Here is an 18,857-nt window from a genome sequence, read left to right as displayed (position 1 = left end):
ATATCGGATAATTCCATGCACTTTACTGCAATATAATATTGAACGGAGGTACGGTATGGTGTGGTCTGATTGCGATTATTTGAGGGGAGCTCGATGGTCTGCTAGGAAATATTCGAGAGGCTATTGAAATTTCGCCGGAGACTTTTCGATTAAATTTCGGAAGAGGGATGAAGAGGGGGGGGGTTAGAAAGAAGGCTGCTTGAAGAGATAAACCATTGGAAGAAGTGCATGCAACGGGGAGTAAAGAGTGGTAAATGGAGTTATAATCTGGATAAGGATTTTAGAGACGGGCTCAATAGGGCGATTGCTTCGTTCACTTGCGTTTGTTGATACCGGCTTTCTCTTTCAATCTCTTGTTCTTTAGATTGAGCTTGCCGTTCTGGTGTTGGTAGTGGTGTGTAGTAGCGAGTAATATTCAAGCCATTCTCATGCAATCTCATGCCAAGTTCAATGTGGAAAAAGGGAAAGAAATCTTGTCCTCGGATTGAATAGCGACAGTTATGGAAAAATAGAAGAGATAACAAACTCACTCTCGGTGAAGATTGTTCCACCGACAAAGCAGCTTTGTTTAGAAGAAACCTTGCGACCCTGCATATAAATTTGATGGCGATAGGTTTAGATGTGATGTTGAACTGGGGGGGAATCCTAAGGGGATTGCCAAAAGATGGGGAATTTGGAGAAGTGGAGGTAGAGTTGGTCGGTAGCCAGGGGGTAATAATCTTCCGCCAATGAGAAACTCAATTGGTAGGAAAATAGATGGATATTTCGTTTTTTATAGTTATGGAAAAGGATTCAACATATTAATCCCCGGTTACTCTCCATTCAATACATTGCTTGTTTGTTTCTATGAGGACGGATGGATTGATCAAAGGTATCGTTTTTGGAAGGGAGACGGTATATAAGTTAGACTATTCATACCGAGGTATTATTAGATACGTACCTTTCCATACCTTTCCTCGTATATTTCACCGACTGTAAGAGAGATAGATTGATCATGCTCGAGTACATGTATGTTGATATCCTCATGTTCTGTACTGGTCTTGCTTACCTGGATAAATTTACCTACAATTTGTACCTACTTGGTAGAGAATAAAATTACTAGTTAAGTTCAACAACTCCAAGCATTTCAGATCCTTGACATCGACAAAGCCCTGGTAGTCTTAGGAGCAGAAAGAGAAAAATTGGCAGAGGAAAACACAATTAGACCGAATTCTATGAGTTCTAGAATAACATCTCCAGATGCAGCTCAGAGGCGTAAGGATATAGATTTCACGTTTTGGTGGTACGTTACACTCATAAAGAAATTCTTAGAAATGGGTTGAGAATACTTTGAACGAAGGATTTATCCATATATTTTGCCTGAATCCCTAGTAGATTTTCATACGAGTTTCAAATTAGTTTTCTTCATCACTCTATGAGTTATATTGACATCTTCATGCGAATGGATTTGTCGGGTGGATATTGACATACATGCGTAGTCGAAATCTCAAGCAATGGAACGGTTTTGTGAATGATATATTTATGTGGTTAGTACACTTTGATAAGGTCCTTCTCGTTACTCAACTGACAATGAACTTTGGAAAATTTGGGAGTTGAATTGTCTTTATCTATTCAAAACATCATCAACCATACCCCATTTAACGGAAAAATATGTTTAAAGTTTTACCTCTTCACCTATTCAATTAAATGAAGACATCGACAGTACGTTTCCCTTCGGTGCGGACCGAATATTTCAAATCTTTCTCTTTCTCATCTCAAGCTTTATGTCATCTGAGCGGTGGAAGGATCAATACTGCTTGCTCCTAAAATATTTCCACCCTGGCTTGCAGTTTTATTGATATGGCGAGGATAACCCACACGATATAGCCATGTGAAAGAGGAGTTCTAGGATGAGAAGTCTCTCCTAAGAGCTTCTTTATCTAGATGATGGTGCATAAAAGATGAGGGGAGTTGTTGAGGAATTTCGCAATCTCTATATCCTTTAGATTGAGGGATGCCTATCGAAGCTCCGGAATTGGTCCCTAGAAGAAGGAAAGGGAAAATGGGCGAACGTGTAAAGTCTACATCTCACAAGTGTGAGTGAGTTCTTCCGGTACCTTTCGATGAGAGGAATCAAGTCAGAACGCGACTTTTATTATTGTGCATGTCACTCCCCAGCTTGACACTCCCTAGGTCTGGTTTGACAAGGCTACATACCAATCAGTACCAATGCCAATATGGAATTCAAGAACAAAGTAGATTTCCCTTAACAAGAGAGCCACCTAGAATATCACGTGTTGAGGGGTAAAAACCGACTTAGTTGAACATGGAAAAAAAGGTTGGTCAACAGTCATGTAGCTATCAAGAGATCTTTCAAACGCTCGGCAACTCACTTGCCTGGTTTATTGATTTGCATATGGACGTGGTTCTGACGACGGTGTTATATCTCACCTCGTTCACGTGTCGGTTCCCCGGTGAAAAGTTTCTCCTCACTCCACAATCCCCCCCACCTCAGGAAAAGAATCCCCCACACTTGAAGAGTTGCTGGGTTAAGCCGTAGTATAACCGACTGACACCGGAATCTTTGCGCACAAACACCTGACTCCAATTCAAGCTGGATGGATCTCAATCAAGATGGGATGATGGAATTGCTTACATACGAGCATGCGTACCTCCGATCCGATCCGGCCATTCCGGGTTCTGTTCAAAAATGAATGCGGTCTGATTCCTACTAAGTACCTAGGTAGCCCCGGCAGGTATGAAGTAAACGACGCGACCCAGTAGTTTCCAGATGGCGAAACTCACTAGAAGGGATTTTTTGGGGGATTGTAGGAGTCTACTGTTTTAATTTCTTTTCTTCATTCACCGTTGGGCTAGTATCTCAATTATACAATCAACGTGTTTCGAAAATTCTAGAAACTCAATTGATCGTGTCGTTTAGAATTTTATATTTTTTTCCAGTCTCCTTTATCGATCAATCTGATGATGTCGCAAAATTTAATTTTTGGTCCTCGCCCTATCGAACGTCATCTTCCCATATACTTGTAGTCGAACGCCACACCCGCGACGCCTCCTAGAATTACTTGGTAGGTATCCACTCCTCCTCCGAATTTCCCCAAATCAATCTCCAATTGTAACCCGATTTCTGCACTCCAATTTCTCCAATCTCTCCAGCCATGGAGTCCCCGATACCCCGTGTGAAAAAGTAAAGACTATCTCAATTACTGCCGGGGGATGATCAATCAAATTACTCGACTTGGACACGTCAACAGGAGGGACTTAACTACTGACTACTACCCAGAAATTGAGATAATGTCACCGAGAAAAGGACCGTCCAAATCTCCAAATCTCCATATGCTCAGCTATTGTGGGTGTCGACCCGATTCCAAAACCAAACCACGCGACAGTTGATTGGAGTTTCCCATCAAGATATATGGATCTCTCAGGGGATTTTCTTGTGGAATTGCACCCGCTCCATGGTAAATATCCGGGCCGTTCGTATAGAAGGGTCAACCCATGGTGAACAACGTCATTTCTTGGCCATTTATCCATTTCACTAAGAGTTTAAAAATCAACTAGAATTTTTTCGAATGATAGACCGCCTTCTATGGATCCTTGGGGACTCCAGAAACTCCATATGGAGGTTAGGTTTAAAGACACTCCGACCATTCCACTTTATCATTCCCTGTCGTGAATTCCTTGTGACCTCTCGGACCTGGGATTATCACAGACTGTTAGTGAGATATCACCGCCGGAGGTGAAGAGTCAGGAAGACTCGGCTTACCCCCGTCTCAAAACTCTGTCAATTGGGTACCTTTTTTCATTTCAAATCTAGTATCATTATTTGACTCGAGAAATAACAAGGCCGAGCAGCGAGCGGATGCCCAGTCAGTTCTAGTCTCATGCTTAGACAAGACGTCACATTAAGATATATTTACAACCTTCCCTCCTCTTCATCAGCCTTTTGCTTCATAAATTCTAACTTCATCAGCTTTCTTCTTATTGTTTTTTAACTTTTGGATATATCTTAATTTCTAGCAAAGTCGATCTCATATTGTGTTCGTTAACCACAAGTGATCACAAGTGATCATGGTTCGCTTTGGTCGCAATCGCAATGGCGGTGTTGACAACAGTCATTCATCAACTGTTGTCAATTCAGGAAATGAGTCAATGGAAGCGACAACTGGCGCCAGGGCTTTCAATGCCAATTCCGAAAAGGGTGTTCAGCAATACGAAAATCTCCATGTTCCTTCCATCACTTTGCGCACTATATTCATGACCATGTTGGTTGCAATGGGTGGATTTATCTTTGGTTATGACACTGGACAAATTTCTGGATTCTTAGAGATGAAAGTTTTCCTTGAGAGGTTTGGTCAAAGAACTACGAACTTGGCAAAATACCCTACTGGGTACTATTTCACAAATGTGCGATCTGGATTAATTGTTGGCTTGGTATGTTTTTACTCCGTTCTATTATCTGAGACTCTCGCCCGTTCCTTCTCCCCTTCCTCACTTTCCCACCCCAAAAATGACACTAATAGGTTCTAGTTGTCAATCGGTACCTTGATCGGATGTTTGGTTGCTGGACCTCTTGCCAATAGATTTGGACGCAGAACATGTGTCCCACCTTGGTGTATGGTCTTTTGTGTTGGTGTTGTTGCGCAAATGGCTGTTGGTCCTGGTGATTGGGTAGGAATTGCAATGGGAAGATGGTGTGCTGGTTTGGGGGTTGGTGGAATATCGGTCCTTGTACCAATGTACATGGCTGAAACATCCCCTGTCCCTGTAAGAGGAGCCGTCATTTCGTAAGTATTCCTCTTTAATTTCATCCTATTCAAGAATCAACCTCGTATCAAAGAAGTAAGGAATGCGGTGGCTAATCAATGGAATTACAGGTGTTATCAACTCTTTATCACTATCGGAATCTTCACCGCAGATTGTATCAACTATGGAACCGAATCATTCAGCAGCACAGCATCTTACAGAATCCCTATGGGTGTTGGATTTATCTGGGCAATTATCCTTGGTGTTGGAATCCTCTTCCTTCCGGAGACTCCCAGATATGATTTCAATCATAACAACGGTACAAAGGCTCGAACCACCATGGCTGGCTTCTATGGCGTCGACGAAAGTCACCCAATGATTGAGACTGAGGTAGCCGAAATCGAGAAGGTTCGCATGGCATCTAGCGGTAATCATCCATGGTGGGAAGCCATTACCGGCCCAAGAATGCTTTACAGAGTTTCTCTCGCAATGGGATTACAAATGTTGCAACAACTCACTGGTGCTAATTACTTTTTCTATTATGGTACTACTATCTTTGCCGGAGTTGGTATCAAAAACTCCTACGTCACTGCTATGATTCTCGGTGGTGTAAATGTTGGAGCTACTTTCTTGGGCGTCTATATGGCTCGTCGCTTCCGTCGTCGCGAATCCTTATATATCGCTGCTCTATGGCAAACTATGTGTTTCCTCATCTTTGCATCTGTCGGACAATTTTTGTTCAAGGGCGCTGCAGAAGGAAGTTCTACAGCTAAAACTGCTGGAAGTGTCATGATTGTCTTTGCTTGTCTCTTCATCGTTGGTTTTGCCAGTACATGGGGACCCCTTGTTTGGGCATGTATTGGTGAAATGTTTCCATACCGATACAGAGCTGTTGCAATGGCTTTCGCTACTTCGGCGAATTGGTTTTGGAACTTTATGCTTGCATTCTTCACACCATTTATCACGAACGATATTCAATATGCGTATGGATACGTCTTCGCTGGATGTAATCTTGCAGCCTTCTTTGTCGTTTTCTTCTTCTTAGTCGAATCGAGTGGAAGAACACTAGAGGAAGTTGATGCCATGTATTTATTGGAAGTCAAGCCTATAGGAAGTCATGCATACGTCTTTGATGCTGCTACGATGGCAACTTTGGGTACGGATATCAATACCGACGCTATGAATTTGGAGACTAGAAATGGTAAGCTTCAAAAAGTTAATGAAGCTGGCCAAGGCGGAGTTTTGCATGACGAGGGACTTCCGGCAGGTAATCAGTCTCCTAAATATTAAGTTCAGGTGATTCAGGGGCACCTCGAAAATGAGCACTTTACTGCAGGGTAGTGTTCCGATGAGTATGATGAGATATTCTTATTATGTATATTATCACCTTTACATGGGTTGATGATTAATGTTTTTTTTGCAATGCATAGCATGGGTCGGATTGGGTAGAGTTTTCGTATTTGTATATATACCATCATGTCGTTAATTGATTAATGAATAAAGACTTCTTATGTTCAACAATTTTTCCACAGACTTTTTTCAAATTTCAACACACCTAGGATGTGATTTCCTTGCGTTCGAAGTTATTCTGGACCCGAGTTTGAGAGAAAGGGGGTTCGCAGTGTTTGTTTAATTGAGGATAGCATTGACTTCTCCCACTAAGGTCTCTTTTATTTTGCCCTCATCACCACGCACCACTGCGCATCTCCACGCACCTCATAACTTGCATTACCACTCGACGTCTCGTTACATACGGGCAAAATTTCTGGAAACAATTTTTTGCCAGGCATCGAGCAGAAATGGGTCAGGAATTTTTATGCTTTGGTTGACGACCTCATCTCCATCTAATTTTGCCCCCCCACCGTTTCCCCTCTAGCACACTGGAAACCCTCGACGAAAGCATAAATCTGGGAACCGACAAAGAGGAGAAACAAACAAATTGATAAGCAATTAATGCGCATTCCCGACGAAGAACATGTAACAAAAGAAGTAACAATTGAACTCAGCAATTTTGGAATATTTCGTTCGACTCACCCTCAATTCTGCCCCTTTTAATAAGCGCCAGCCCACATCCGGTTCCAAATTACCTTTCACGAACATGGTGGAACGATGTTATGTCGCTCTCTACAACCGTTTGTCAAATACGTTCCATTCAAAAATGTGTGTGGACATCTCGAGACCGACTCAAAAATCTGTAGGAGGAACATGAATGATAAAAGAAATATTTTTCGAATGTATGCGAAATCAGGAAATTCTCCTTCATACACTCATATAATTCGATCTCCCCCATTAATAAAAATGGTACAAGTGAAGAGCGCCCCCAGGATTTACCACCTTGGCACCTTTGGTCTAATGTTAAACTTTCCTCCAAAAGAAGGATCTCCCTGCTGTCGCGTTTGGGACGATCTGTTGTTTTACCAATTTTGCCTTGGGATATTTATTGCTTTCGTGTGTCTCGGACCTCAGGGAAAGGGAGAGAGAGAAAGAGAGCGCGCATTCCAAATTTTTGAATCTCCTGTTGTCCTTTGATTACCAAATCTTGTCTCGATATCTATTCCCAAATTTGAAATTCTCGACCATCCAGTCTTCGTGATTATTGCAAGTAAGCCTTGTCTTGATGGATGAAAACTTTGGTATATCATGACTTCATGAATGAGAGAATGCTTCATCAAGATTTACTACGAAGACCAAAAAAAGGAGATTCCAATCATACCTAAAGCATCGTACCATAAGATCGATAGGATTGAAATGTTGGTCGTGATTGTATTAAGTTTTGAAGATTTACAAAAGTAATTCCTTGAAAAGATCGTCAACATTGTGCGTGGAGACAAATTACCATCAGTACCAAAATTCTATTCGTATTTGTTGATCTTAATTTTCATGAGGAACAAATCAAGAATCATCGTCTCCTTGACCAACAAAAAATTCTGAATAAGGGAAGATTTTGAGTATAACTACCCAAATGGCAAAAGAGTGGTAAAAATGAATGTGAATTAAAGGAGAGAGGAACAAGATAAATAGAAAGCACCTAATCCTGATAAAATTGCTTGTTCGGGACCGTCGGGCTCTAAGGTATCAACCTCGAAGCCGGGATGAGGCAATGCATCATGGAATACGACAAAAGAACAACTGATTCTCTTGTATCATGTAATGATCTTATCAACGGAGATCATACGATTCATTTCAATCCTTTGAGTCACATCTTGGGAACAACTTCTTGGATCTTGGCCATAACCAATAAATCATTCCTTTGCCAACAATCAAGTTGCCACGAGCGTGCCGAGTTTGCCTTTCTTCCTTTTCACCCCGCAGCGTAACATAACATAGGTAAGACGGCGAGCACGGCAATGACAACAGGGTTTGCGTAGGACCAAACCTTCTTCTTACCCGTGGGCCGTGTTACCTTTGTTAATGTTGATTCAACCTTTCGTCTCTCGAGCGCAGCGAGGTCTGGGGGTTTGGGGGCTAGCCCCCATCTGAAGAAAGATTGAAGAATAATTATATTTATTACTATAAGAATAAGTTAACATAAAAGGCAAACTTTTTTTTGGCCAATTCGTATTCTACGTGTAGGGCAACCGTAATCAGGAAGAATCATATCATAAGCCCCCTCCCCTCTCCTCCCCTCCCCTCTCCGATAAAAATATAAAATATTCAACACGTAACAGCCAACGAGCCAAGCATATTCAAGCCACTCTCTTGCAGCTGAAGTTTATCGTTTCTCCGTGCGAAGTACTCCCATATACCTTGTGAGCTTGTTTTCTCTTTCTTGATCCAACCAATCCCATGGGCAACATCGAATTGATCTGTCACTAGCCACTCTGAAACCCAGATGTAAATGCATACTTATGCTATCAATGCCACTCTTATCCCGGAGTAGACGTTTACAGGCTTGCCGTGCTCCCGAAATCTCCATACAGCCGTGGCGATATGGGGCAAAATGTTCAAAGCAAAAAATAGATTAGAACAAGCACGGAATGGAAGCATGGTATGGTAATGAGATTTGGTTTCACTGAAATCTACTCAAGTATGGAAATCAATTTATCGAGGAAGGGGATTTAACTTACCCTAATCTGATCTTTAACCTTAATAGCGTGGATGGTAATTAATGATATTTAAAATTAAGTATTCAAGAGATGGAATCTTGTCCCCGTGAATAGCTTCCCCTTTTAGAATTCTTTACGATTGGATTTTGAAGTGAACAATCTTGAAGGAGGCGCATTACTCCTACATACCTGGAGCCTGGGTAGTATCTATCACCCACCGAAGTAACACATCCTACGAGCCTACCTCGAGCCTATGTGTAAGATGTACCGTTATTAATGTCTAAGGTAGTCAAGTACACCCTAGCCCTAAAATTGCATACGACGTATTACCATCGAAAACCCCTCCCTCCCCAATGAACTTCAACCGTCAATCCTCGTGATGACAACTTTTACGTCACGAAGACCTTTCCCATCAGCCCAACCATTCAAAACTTCGAAAATCTACTTGGGTAGTGAATCTTCTCAGAAAAGGCTTAGAAGTTAGAACACACTTAGAACCAATGACCTTGTAAGTCCCTACCCTTTTTCGAGCCCTTAAAAAGCTTACTCTATATGCCCAGGTATTCAACATCTTGGAACATGATCCCCCTGTTCAAATATTTCTCCATTTTTTTAATGCACTTCTGAATCACTCCGCCCATCAAGACAAACCTTAGAGACATTCATAATAATACCTAGTACTCATTGATTCATTCATACTTATTATTACTGTATGGAAATGGAAACCTGAACTAAATTGAGCTTATTTGTAAGTGAATGATTTAATATCTGTAATTGTTATTGCATTTGTGTTTGGGGGGCTTGGAATGGTCTCCCTTTACAAGTATACAATCGATCAATCAACCAAGCCAACCGCCGTCAAGACAATCCATTCGTGAGCCAGAGCCAATGAGTGAAAGCTCTCGAGTATTCCAGAATACGGTGTGGTAGAACAGGATTCATAGTTGAGCCTTTGCATATTTAGGTTTCTGCATACTGCAAGCCTACACCAAACAGGAAGGAATAGAGTCAGCAACTTGTTGAACCTCACGAAAACCATTTTACATATTATTTCTCTCAATTGTCTCACTCAGACTGAAGATCCTTTTATTACCTCGACCATACCTATCTATCTTTTTACTGTACTTTCACTCTTGTTCTCCTCCAAAAAGAATACAAATCGAACAAAATGACGGGTTCATTCTGGCACAATGTCCTTACATTTCGGAGACCATCCTCATCAACTTCCTCAACTTCTACAACATCCGACTCGATAGATTCCTCCTCTAGTAGCACCCTAAATTTAAGTGTTCGATCCAGTCATAGACTATCCCGAAAGCGACGGGAAGTATTTGGCGATTTCGATTATACCTTCGATAACGAGAGCATGAATGCGAACATGCAAGAACCTTTGGGGATGGAGAGAAATTCCCTGGGTAAGGATACAGGATTTCCGGAGCCTTTGAGTCATGGTATGTTATCATTCCTTCTTTCCCTTTCGATCTTCCGTGGGGGGGGGGGGGGGGGTCATGTATGTTGGGGACCAAGGAAAGAAGCTGACAATAAAATAGATCGTAACACAACGCTCCCACACCCCGAAGCAGATACCTCACCCTTTGCGACTCTCGAATCCACAGAAGTTGACATCTATCGTTCCCATTCACGACTTTCCATTAGGAGACTTCATAGCAGACATAAAGGATCACATCTAAGCGTACCTTTATATGAGAACGATGAATATACAAATGGTAATCATGTTCATGGCGATGTGAAGACGATAGAAAAGGATGTCGAGAAACAAAACGATCTGGTCGACCCACCCAAAACAGTCGAAGAATTTGTGGAAATGGAGGATCGAGATGATCAAGGGTATAGACCAGGAGACAGAAGGAAGGGCGTTCTTAGGAAGTTGAACTTACACAAAGTTTAGAGGAATTTGGCAACAGGGAACCAGGAGTTGAGAATTTGGAAGGAGAAATTTTGATGGACGCAGAACGCAACACAAAAATGGATGGGATGGGATTTGATCAAGCAAGCGAGGAGTTGAATGGATTTGGAGTTCGGATATTGAAAGGTTGATAATGGTATCCCTTTGTAATTATTTCTTTCCCTCAACAGAATCATGAAATAACTACATTCATGGAAATAAACAGCATAAGACTCCAAACTAGCTTCCCCGATAAGTTGTATAACTGTATGGTCCCAAAAGTAGCGGGACGTGGAAATGTTCTCCCTCCTTAACTACGAAGTTAAGTTCAACGCAAGGGAAGAAAGTGTTTTCGTAGCCATAATATGCGCCGGTCTCAAATCGAAGTTTCCACATGCTAGAACCCATTGGCAGATTCTGATTTTGTATATTCCCCCCTTCAACAATCAATTCGCCGACTTTCTTGGATGTAACATTCTCTTGTTCATTAAGCCAATTAGCGATTCGACCGTCGGCGTTTGTTATGGCACGAAAGATGGTGGACTCTTCGGAAAGACAGATTAAAGAGACATTGATTCCTGAAGCTGGTCGACCAGTAGTAGTGTCGAGAGCATGACATGTAATTGGATCCCTTTCTGCCATTTTTGTTGTGTGCGAAGGAGATGCTGATTGAGGGGTAATTTGTGAGGATATAGCTTGTAGACGTTCGTTGAAATGTTCAGAGGTGGGGTTGCGGGGCATCGACTGTAAATGGTGTGAAGGAGTGAGAACGGTAGAGGGAGGGTGACGCGAATCTCTAATAAAGTCTGAAGGATCTTGAATGAGGGAAGCGCGCTGAGTGGTATTGAAGAGTGAAGCAATAACAACACTCAAAAGATGAATAGTTTACGTTGACAAATTTACCGGGAGAGAAAGAAACATCTACCTAGTGGTGAATAAAGCTTGCCTCGCAAATCGGAGATGGCCGCTTCAGCCTTGTGTTAAAAGCTTGATGGGGGGAAGGGGGTACCTAGATAATGGTTATAAGCCTTGTACTTCAATTGTACTTTAGACTTTACCAGCATTCTTAAGAGACATGAATTGAAGGGAATGCGATGACATTGTTTGATCTTTCCAAACTCGAATACATTTGAATATGAACACACCTTAGAAATGTATTGATCCAATGATAAGCCTGGTAGGGAGCTTCCCAGGCGAGCCAGGCTAGCGAATCAAATCACTTAGCGCACTGTACTGTACGTCTGACAACTTTGCAAGAAGAAGACGTCAGAAGGCAAAAGATAATTCTAGAATTCACCAAGAACTTTGAGTTTACAAGGAACTCGGGAACCAACAACTACCATCATACAAACTTGACTTCAATTACTCAAAACAATCTCCATCTCCTGTTTCCTTTCGTGCTTTGCCATTTTTGATTTAACTTGACCTCGTCGCTAAATAAACTAAGGATCTTCTCCCCCATTCATCCAGTTTCTCCTCCCGCCATAATCCCGCCATAATCAAGATGTCCACCGCAGTAATCAACACTGATGACGATCAACTCGAGCCTACTCTCCAATCAATCCTTGATCAAAAGTCCCTTCGCTGGATCTTTGTTGGTGGAAAAGGAGGAGTAGGAAAAACTACAACATCATGTTCCCTGGCCATTCAACTTGCCAAAGTTCGTCGTTCAGTTCTCCTCATTTCAACAGATCCAGCACATAATTTGAGTGATGCCTTTTCGCAAAAGTTTGGAAAGGAAGCTAGACTTATTAATGGATTTGAGAATTTGAGTGCTATGGAAATTGATCCAAATGGTAGTATCCAAGAACTTATGGGACAGGCTGAGGAGGGTGAGGGACCTGCTGCGGGCATGGGTGGAATGATGCAAGATTTGGCCTTTGCTGTTGGTTCTCCTTGCCCCTACAAAATAAGTACTTGGATAGTTAATTTACTAATGCTTTTGGCAGATTCCCGGTATTGATGAAGCTATGTCTTTCGCAGAAGTCCTCAAACAAGTTAAATCTCTCTCCTACGAAACCATCATTTTCGACACCGCTCCAACAGGTCATACCCTCCGCTTCCTTCAATTCCCCACCGTTCTCGAAAAAGCCCTTGCGAAAGTCTCCCAATTATCCACACAATTTGGACCTATGTTGAATGGGTTACTTGGAGCCAACGGTTCTTTACCAAATGGACAAAATCTCAACGAAATGATGGAGAAATTAGAAGGTCTCCGCGAAACTATCTCGGAAGTAAATGGACAATTCAAGGACGAAAACCTTACTACCTTTGTTTGCGTCTGCATACCCGAATTCCTTTCTCTTTACGAAACGGAGCGTATGATCCAAGAATTGGGCTCCTATCACATTGATACCCATTGTATAGTTGTAAATCAATTACTTTTCCCCAAGAAAGGAAGTGATTGTGATCAATGTAATGCAAGAAGGAAGATGCAGAAGAAATATCTGGAACAAATTGAGGAGTTGTATGATGAGTTTAATGTGGTTAAGATGCCATTATTAGTTGAGGAAGTAAGAGGAAAAGAAAGGTTGGAGAAGTTTAGTGAGATGCTCATTACTCCATATGTTCCACCCGCTGGAGGATTGTAGATTTCTAGAGAAAGATATATAAAGAAATGAGACTTGATACCCATATTTTATGCTATCTTTCATGCCGTCTTCCATCCTCAGTTACTCGACACATTTCTAGACAGTCGCACCCATGTATCAGACATACCTCGAATTACATTCATTCATGTACCCAGTGGGAAACTAACCATATTATTGATTTATCGCTTGCTAGTTGTCTTGATCGCACTTTTATGAAAATCATCCTTGATGACCATTTTATATGTCGTCGATTTTTTTCATCCAAATAGCCTCCGCATGATCGCGTCCCCAAGATTCATCGTCTTTATTTCTCCCGCTTTGCATCCTCCGTTTCCCCAATGCTACACCTCCCAAAAGGAACTCACAACTCCGAGAACTGGAAGATAGCTAGCACTTTTAGATCTCGTCACAAGCCAATTCATTTCATTAAAAGACCGCCCCCCCGTTCCTTTCAACGCCAATCGCTCAAGAATCTCTATTCTGACCCATCGAAATCCTACGCCCCCGTCGATCCTTTATGTCCATACCACGATTTAGGAGCCGCGGGGATTCTAAGATCAAATCTCACGGTTATTCGTCCCTCCATTCGTTAGCATATTAATCACTCGCATCCCGCTGGATAAATTCCAAGAAGTTCGACCGGTTTCAGTTCGAAAACCCTCTTGAGTCTCTCCTTACCCTCATAACACAATTTCCCATTTGCCCATAATTTTCCTCCAAAAGTGTCACTAAAATCCTCCATAACTTCTTCCATTCCCTTCAAACCAGCCCCATGAGGTGATTTCTTCAGCCACTCCTTCTGGTCCCAATACACCCAGTCATCCCAAGCCGTATTTACACTAATCGACCTTTTCACCCCGTCTCCTAAGTATATATCACTGCCCGGTGTTCCCGCCTTACGAAGAAGCTCCATCCACCGAGAGTATAACCCCCAACTTTTATCTGCATCTGGATTCATACCAGTGAAAAGTTCCTCGCTTTTCCACCGCAAGTCCATAGCTTCTGAGACCCTTTGCATCCATTTGACATCCATCTTAATTTCCTCGGTTCTCATGGGGTTGATTTGAACTTTCTTTAATCCACCCCAACTTTCCCCCTCGGTCCTTTCATTACAAAGACCAGAGTTCCCTCCGATTCTCAAGAATAACATTTCTGCCCATTTCAAATCATCCGAATCAATCAAATCGAGATTTACTTGTAGTGACTGAACATGTATAAAAGTATAGTCACCTAAATCTCCCATGCGAAAAAGTAAATCCGCGGGCCAGAGTCCAAGGCTATTGACCTTCCAGAGGGAAACGATAGCTTCATTATATAATTGTGAACAAGTACTTAACAGACCGAGAGCGGGAAGTGAAGAGTTGGAAAGACAAATGTCGTTTTGAGGATCATAAGGGAGTATTTTATAGGTATTGTTTAGAGTACAACGGTAAGTGACACAATTGAATGGAGTTTGAAAGGCATAATCGTATATTTCGTCTCGAATCTCCCGTGGAATATCGATTAAGATATTGAGATGTGTTTCAATTCGCATTTTGAATCTAGGACTTGGAAACTGGAGCTGGAAACTGGAGACTGGTACCTAGTATGAGAACTGGGGTTTGCTGGGCTCAGAGGTCAAGGCTAAGGAGCCATGAGCTTAAAGTTCAGATAGAAGTGGTATTCTGCTGTCAGGTTTAGTCAAATCTGCACATTGAATAGAAAAAACAATCATGCGCTACACATAGAAGTTGCAGGTGAAGAAACGGTACTGTCAGTGTCACAGCCTCATTGTACATCATTGGTTGCGTGGCTTAAAAAGTTGTGACTAGCGCCGGTAACCTACATTTTGAATATTCTCCGATGATTTTCACAAGGGTTGATTGAGTGACTCGAGAGTCAACGAGAGTCATTAATGAATTGATCATCATAATTCGAGACCCAAGTATGACGACTTCGGATGATTGAATCAAATCGGAATACTAAATAGTCTGATAGCTCAAGGTCGGACCAGCTTTGAATATTCTAGAGAACTATGAACCTATAAATAATTCTTTATGGATTCGGATTCGCCCCCCCCCCCCCCCCCCCCCAAAGAAATAAAAATGAAATAAAATAAAATCATGCGAGCGTCTTCAATCTCGTTGAACAATTTCCTACCTGCGCCTTGGAATAATTTTGAGTTCCCCATCTTTTGAATCAAGCTTAAACCCCTTCGCAATTTGTTTTCCATCTTTCAAACATAACACCCCATCAACGTATAATTGTCCGCCAAATTTGTCATGAATCCTATTTAGAAGCTTGCTTGTATCTGTCGTGTCAATTAGCACTTCTGCCAACCATTTCCTCTTGGCCCAAGGAGACAATCGAGGCCAACTGGTGTTTATCATCCAAGTCCGATATCCTTTGTCCGTTGAAGCATTTCCAGGATACTCTTGATATAACCTTCCATCGACTATCTCCCCATTTTCCCTTAAGTCTAGAACATCCTCAAATTCCTCGACTGTTTGTGGTCGTTCTTTGCTCGCTTTGATTGTAATACCATGCAATTTGTGTGGAGACCCTGCCATTGCTGCCAGACTACGCTCAACCCATTCCAATTCGTCCCAATCTAATACCTCCAGTTGTATGAATATATGCCATCGCGTTGTTTCGCCATGTATTGACATCCTCTTGTCGAGCTTGGATTTTAAGACAGGAAGCTCCCGCAGTTTCAGCCCTTTATGCTCCCAGATTATTTCCTTGCATTCTCTGTGTATTTGTTTACATGTTCGAAGTATGGAAAAGGACCGCGCCACTTGCATAGACCATGGCGAGAGAGTAATGATACCATTCGGATCTGCGAGGATAAAGGTGTAAATTAAGTCGCGGATCTCTCGTGGGAAAGTTTGGAGGAAAGGGAGAGACATGTCGCTATATGCCCAGTGCTGCTTGTATGTCGTCAGTATATGCCAGAGGTTTGATCGCAGTAAGTTTTGTCTGATGGAGTTTATCCTGCACCTTCAATAGTTGCCTCTAGAATTCTCTCAGTAATGCGTCTTGGCCGGACCTAACAATGTTTCGTCAATTTTCCAGCAGTAGACTTAAACGAAGTCGCGGGGGGCTTCTCGAAATTGAAACTGCAATCAAAATTGCACTTTTCTTGAAATGAAGACGGTGATATTGACAGCTGACTTTTTTTCTTGAGAAATTCCGGTTACCCAGTATAGTAGCCTCAGAATGCTTTAAGGCCAAAATGTATGCTTTGATGATACTTAAGTTATTCTTCTTGTTGACAATCGACAAGACACTCTCAATAGCCTAGCTGGGTACACCACCACCACTGAAATGAATTGTTCCTGCTGGTGTATAACATCTTGCCGACTGGCTATCATAAATGATTCTACCTTTGATGCTTGTGGATTTGAAGTGGCGTGCGTATTTGATAAGAATCGGCCCTATGCAAAAAAAAAAAAGAGGTCTTGATTAAATGATAGCAGTAAGCATTATGTTAATATCACTGGAACTGGACTGACAGGATAATGAAAGGTCGGGTGGTGATTGATTGGTTCATGTGTATTTCATTTCACTACAGCCTGACGTACAGTCGAGTACCGTCATGAAAATCAATTAACGCGTTATAACACGCTTTGACCCTTAACCTTATACGCGTCGTGAATTCATTTATAACTCTCGTTCCTCCATCAACCAACTTGTTCAAATTTTGTACGAAAGTAACGAACACCTGGGCACCTTCAATTTTGCTATCTTAATTTGACTGCATTCGCATACCTTGCTTGTGTAATTCTTGCCTTGTGTCTTTTTGATTGTTCTTGCTTTCCACCACAATTACCATCATGCCTTCTGCGGTTAAAAAAAGAAAGGTCGCGACGCCTACTTCGAGAAATGCAGCAACTACCAAGATTCAACCGTTGAGTTCCTTTACTACGATTTCTAAAGCAGTTACAAAGGGTGGAGCAAAGTCAAACCTTGCAAAGAATAAACCAGAGGACGTGGTATCAGTGACAGTCACTAAATTAGATAAACCTTCTACGAATTTAAGGAAGAGAAAGTTGGATGCAGAGGAGGAATCGAATGTCATTGGGATAGCAACGACTACTACGAATTTAAGGAAGAGAAAGTTGGATGCAGAGGAGGAATCGAATGTCATTGGGATAGCAACGACTACGACGAATCCCAAAGAAATTGAGACACTTCCATCAAAACCGATTCTCCCGTCGAAGGTTCCACAAACACCGCACAAACTTATCAAAACATCCTCAATACCTACCGATACCCCAACAAAAGGCGCGCGCACTCTCCTCGATCGTCTCCTTTTACAAACCCCCAAGAGACCTGTCCAAAAAAGACCTTCTCTTTCGTCGCTACGATCCATTTCTTCGAGTTCTGGCTCGGCAGTTTCGACACTTCCTCTTAAACATTCACAAATTGGCGCTGAAGGAAAGAAGGAGGAAGCAAGTCAACAAGAGGACCTTAAGGAACCACTTCCTGCCGAGCTCATCGATATTATCAACCTCCACGCTGCACTTCTCACGACGCTCACCCTCCACTGCGCCCACAATGGATCCAATGCACCCGCAGATTTACGGAATCTCTGTCCGGATGTTGCCAGAGCATGGGGGAAACGGAAGGTTTTGCTGGATGATATCAGCCGGGCTCTTGGTGTCTTGAACTCTCATGTGAAAGTTGGCACGGAAGATCAAAAGCTTTCTACAATTACTCTATCAGATTATGGATCCGGGAAAATATGTGTCGAAATTGAAGCTGGGGATGGGGGTGAACAAGGTAATAATTTGAGGCCAATTGATGAAGAAAGACTCAATGGAATATTTTCGCAGATATTGATAAGTCAGTGGGAATCGAAAGAGGATGATGTTACTATAGAGGATTTCATCAAGCAATTACCATCGGAACCAATCACACCTTGTTCTTCACTCTCGGAAATGACACCCCTCCTTGCCAAGGGTCAACGACGACTTGAAGATATGAAAGCTGGCATTGTTGCTAAAAAAGATCTCAGAAGAACGAAATCTTCCCCTGCTCTTATTCAAGCTGCGACATCTGCAGACACTTCCTCCCCTTCCTCTACCGAAAAAAAACCTACACTCCTCGAGCGTCTCCGTGCAAAACAACTCAAACAATCTCTCCTTCCTCAGGCGCCTTCTCCTGCGCAAGTCGCTCGCAAAGCAGCTTTATCAAGAATGGAGGAAGTTGTCAAGGTCCTCGGTATTTTAAGTACGTCGGGGTCAGCTGGTCAACAAAGAATCTCTTTCACCATGCCGACTTTGGTTGGGAAATTGAAGGATTCATTCAAAACTCCTATATCGAAAGATGAAGCAACTACCGTTGTGAGACTTTTAGCGGTCGAGATTGCGCCGGAATGGGTTCAATTGGCTAAGATTGGGAAGATGGAAGCTGTGATTTTTGATAGGGAGAAGAAGATTTTGGAGGAGAGTGTTAAAGATAGGGTCAAGAAAGCCCAAGCTGCTTGAACCTCAAATTCAATTGGATATCGAGATCGGGTGTCGGAAAACGACTGTTTTAAGATTTTGTATATTGTATTGGTTGAAAAAGATACCGTTGTTTTGTATA

General features: G+C 42.2%; 7 protein-coding genes across 7 annotated transcripts; 4 read left to right on the top strand and 3 right to left on the bottom strand.

The window, feature by feature from the left end:
• Positions 1-4,068: 4,068 nt before the first annotated feature.
• Positions 4,069-6,033, top strand: EAF01_012007 (uncharacterized protein; the record flags this gene model as incomplete). Its single annotated transcript, XM_038920265.1, has 3 exons — positions 4,069-4,431; positions 4,528-4,784; positions 4,875-6,033. 3 exons carry the CDS (start codon positions 4,069-4,071, stop codon positions 6,031-6,033), a joined length of 1,779 nt encoding a protein of 592 aa, XP_038764230.1.
• Positions 6,034-9,471: 3,438 nt separating this feature from the next.
• Positions 9,472-10,818, top strand: EAF01_012006 (uncharacterized protein). Its single transcript, XM_038920264.1, has 2 exons — positions 9,472-10,240; positions 10,340-10,818. Exons 1-2 carry the CDS (start codon positions 9,958-9,960, stop codon positions 10,696-10,698), a joined length of 642 nt encoding a protein of 213 aa, XP_038764229.1. The 5' UTR covers positions 9,472-9,957; the 3' UTR covers positions 10,699-10,818.
• A 117-nt stretch (positions 10,819-10,935) lies between these two features.
• On the bottom strand, positions 10,936-11,806 carry EAF01_012005 (uncharacterized protein; the record flags this gene model as incomplete). Its single annotated transcript, XM_038920263.1, has 2 exons — positions 11,705-11,806; positions 10,936-11,616 (listed from the first exon to the last, which is right to left on the bottom strand). Exon 2 carries the CDS (start codon positions 11,434-11,436, stop codon positions 10,936-10,938), a length of 501 nt encoding a protein of 166 aa, XP_038764228.1. The 5' UTR covers positions 11,437-11,616; positions 11,705-11,806.
• Positions 11,807-12,199: 393 nt separating this feature from the next.
• On the top strand, positions 12,200-13,286 carry EAF01_012004 (uncharacterized protein; the record flags this gene model as incomplete). Its single annotated transcript, XM_038920262.1, has 2 exons — positions 12,200-12,580; positions 12,645-13,286. The coding sequence occupies 2 exons, from the start codon at positions 12,200-12,202 to the stop codon at positions 13,284-13,286; spliced, it is 1,023 nt and encodes a 340-aa protein (XP_038764227.1).
• A 601-nt stretch (positions 13,287-13,887) lies between these two features.
• EAF01_012003 (uncharacterized protein) lies at positions 13,888-14,820 on the bottom strand (the record flags this gene model as incomplete). Its single annotated transcript, XM_038920261.1, has 1 exon — positions 13,888-14,820. The coding sequence occupies one exon, from the start codon at positions 14,818-14,820 to the stop codon at positions 13,888-13,890; it is 933 nt and encodes a 310-aa protein (XP_038764226.1).
• Positions 14,821-15,247: 427 nt separating this feature from the next.
• On the bottom strand, positions 15,248-16,174 carry EAF01_012002 (uncharacterized protein; the record flags this gene model as incomplete). Its single annotated transcript, XM_038920260.1, has 2 exons — positions 15,248-15,290; positions 15,426-16,174. The coding sequence occupies 2 exons, from the start codon at positions 16,172-16,174 to the stop codon at positions 15,248-15,250; spliced, it is 792 nt and encodes a 263-aa protein (XP_038764225.1).
• A 927-nt stretch (positions 16,175-17,101) lies between these two features.
• Positions 17,102-18,757, top strand: EAF01_012001 (uncharacterized protein; the record flags this gene model as incomplete). The annotated part of the gene is made up of 1 exon (XM_038920259.1): positions 17,102-18,757. The coding sequence occupies one exon, from the start codon at positions 17,102-17,104 to the stop codon at positions 18,755-18,757; it is 1,656 nt and encodes a 551-aa protein (XP_038764224.1).
• Positions 18,758-18,857: the final 100 nt, after the last annotated feature.

The sequence above is a fragment of the Botrytis porri genome (assembly GCF_014898465.1).
Source record: "Botrytis porri strain MUCL 3234 chromosome Unknown BPOR_029, whole genome shotgun sequence".
NCBI classification, from domain to species: Eukaryota; Fungi; Ascomycota; class Leotiomycetes; order Helotiales; family Sclerotiniaceae; genus Botrytis; species Botrytis porri.
Note: the sequence above shows the minus strand (reverse complement) of the source record. Positions and strands in the feature narration are given on the sequence as shown.

Coding starts and splice junctions, on each gene's coding strand:
- EAF01_012006 (XM_038920264.1), top strand. CDS start 9,958: ATGACGGGTTCATTCTGGCACAATGTCCTTACATTTCGGAGACCATCC. Junction 10,241..10,339: donor TCCGGAGCCTTTGAGTCATG/GTATGTTATCAT, acceptor ACAATAAAATAG/ATCGTAACACAACGCTCCCA.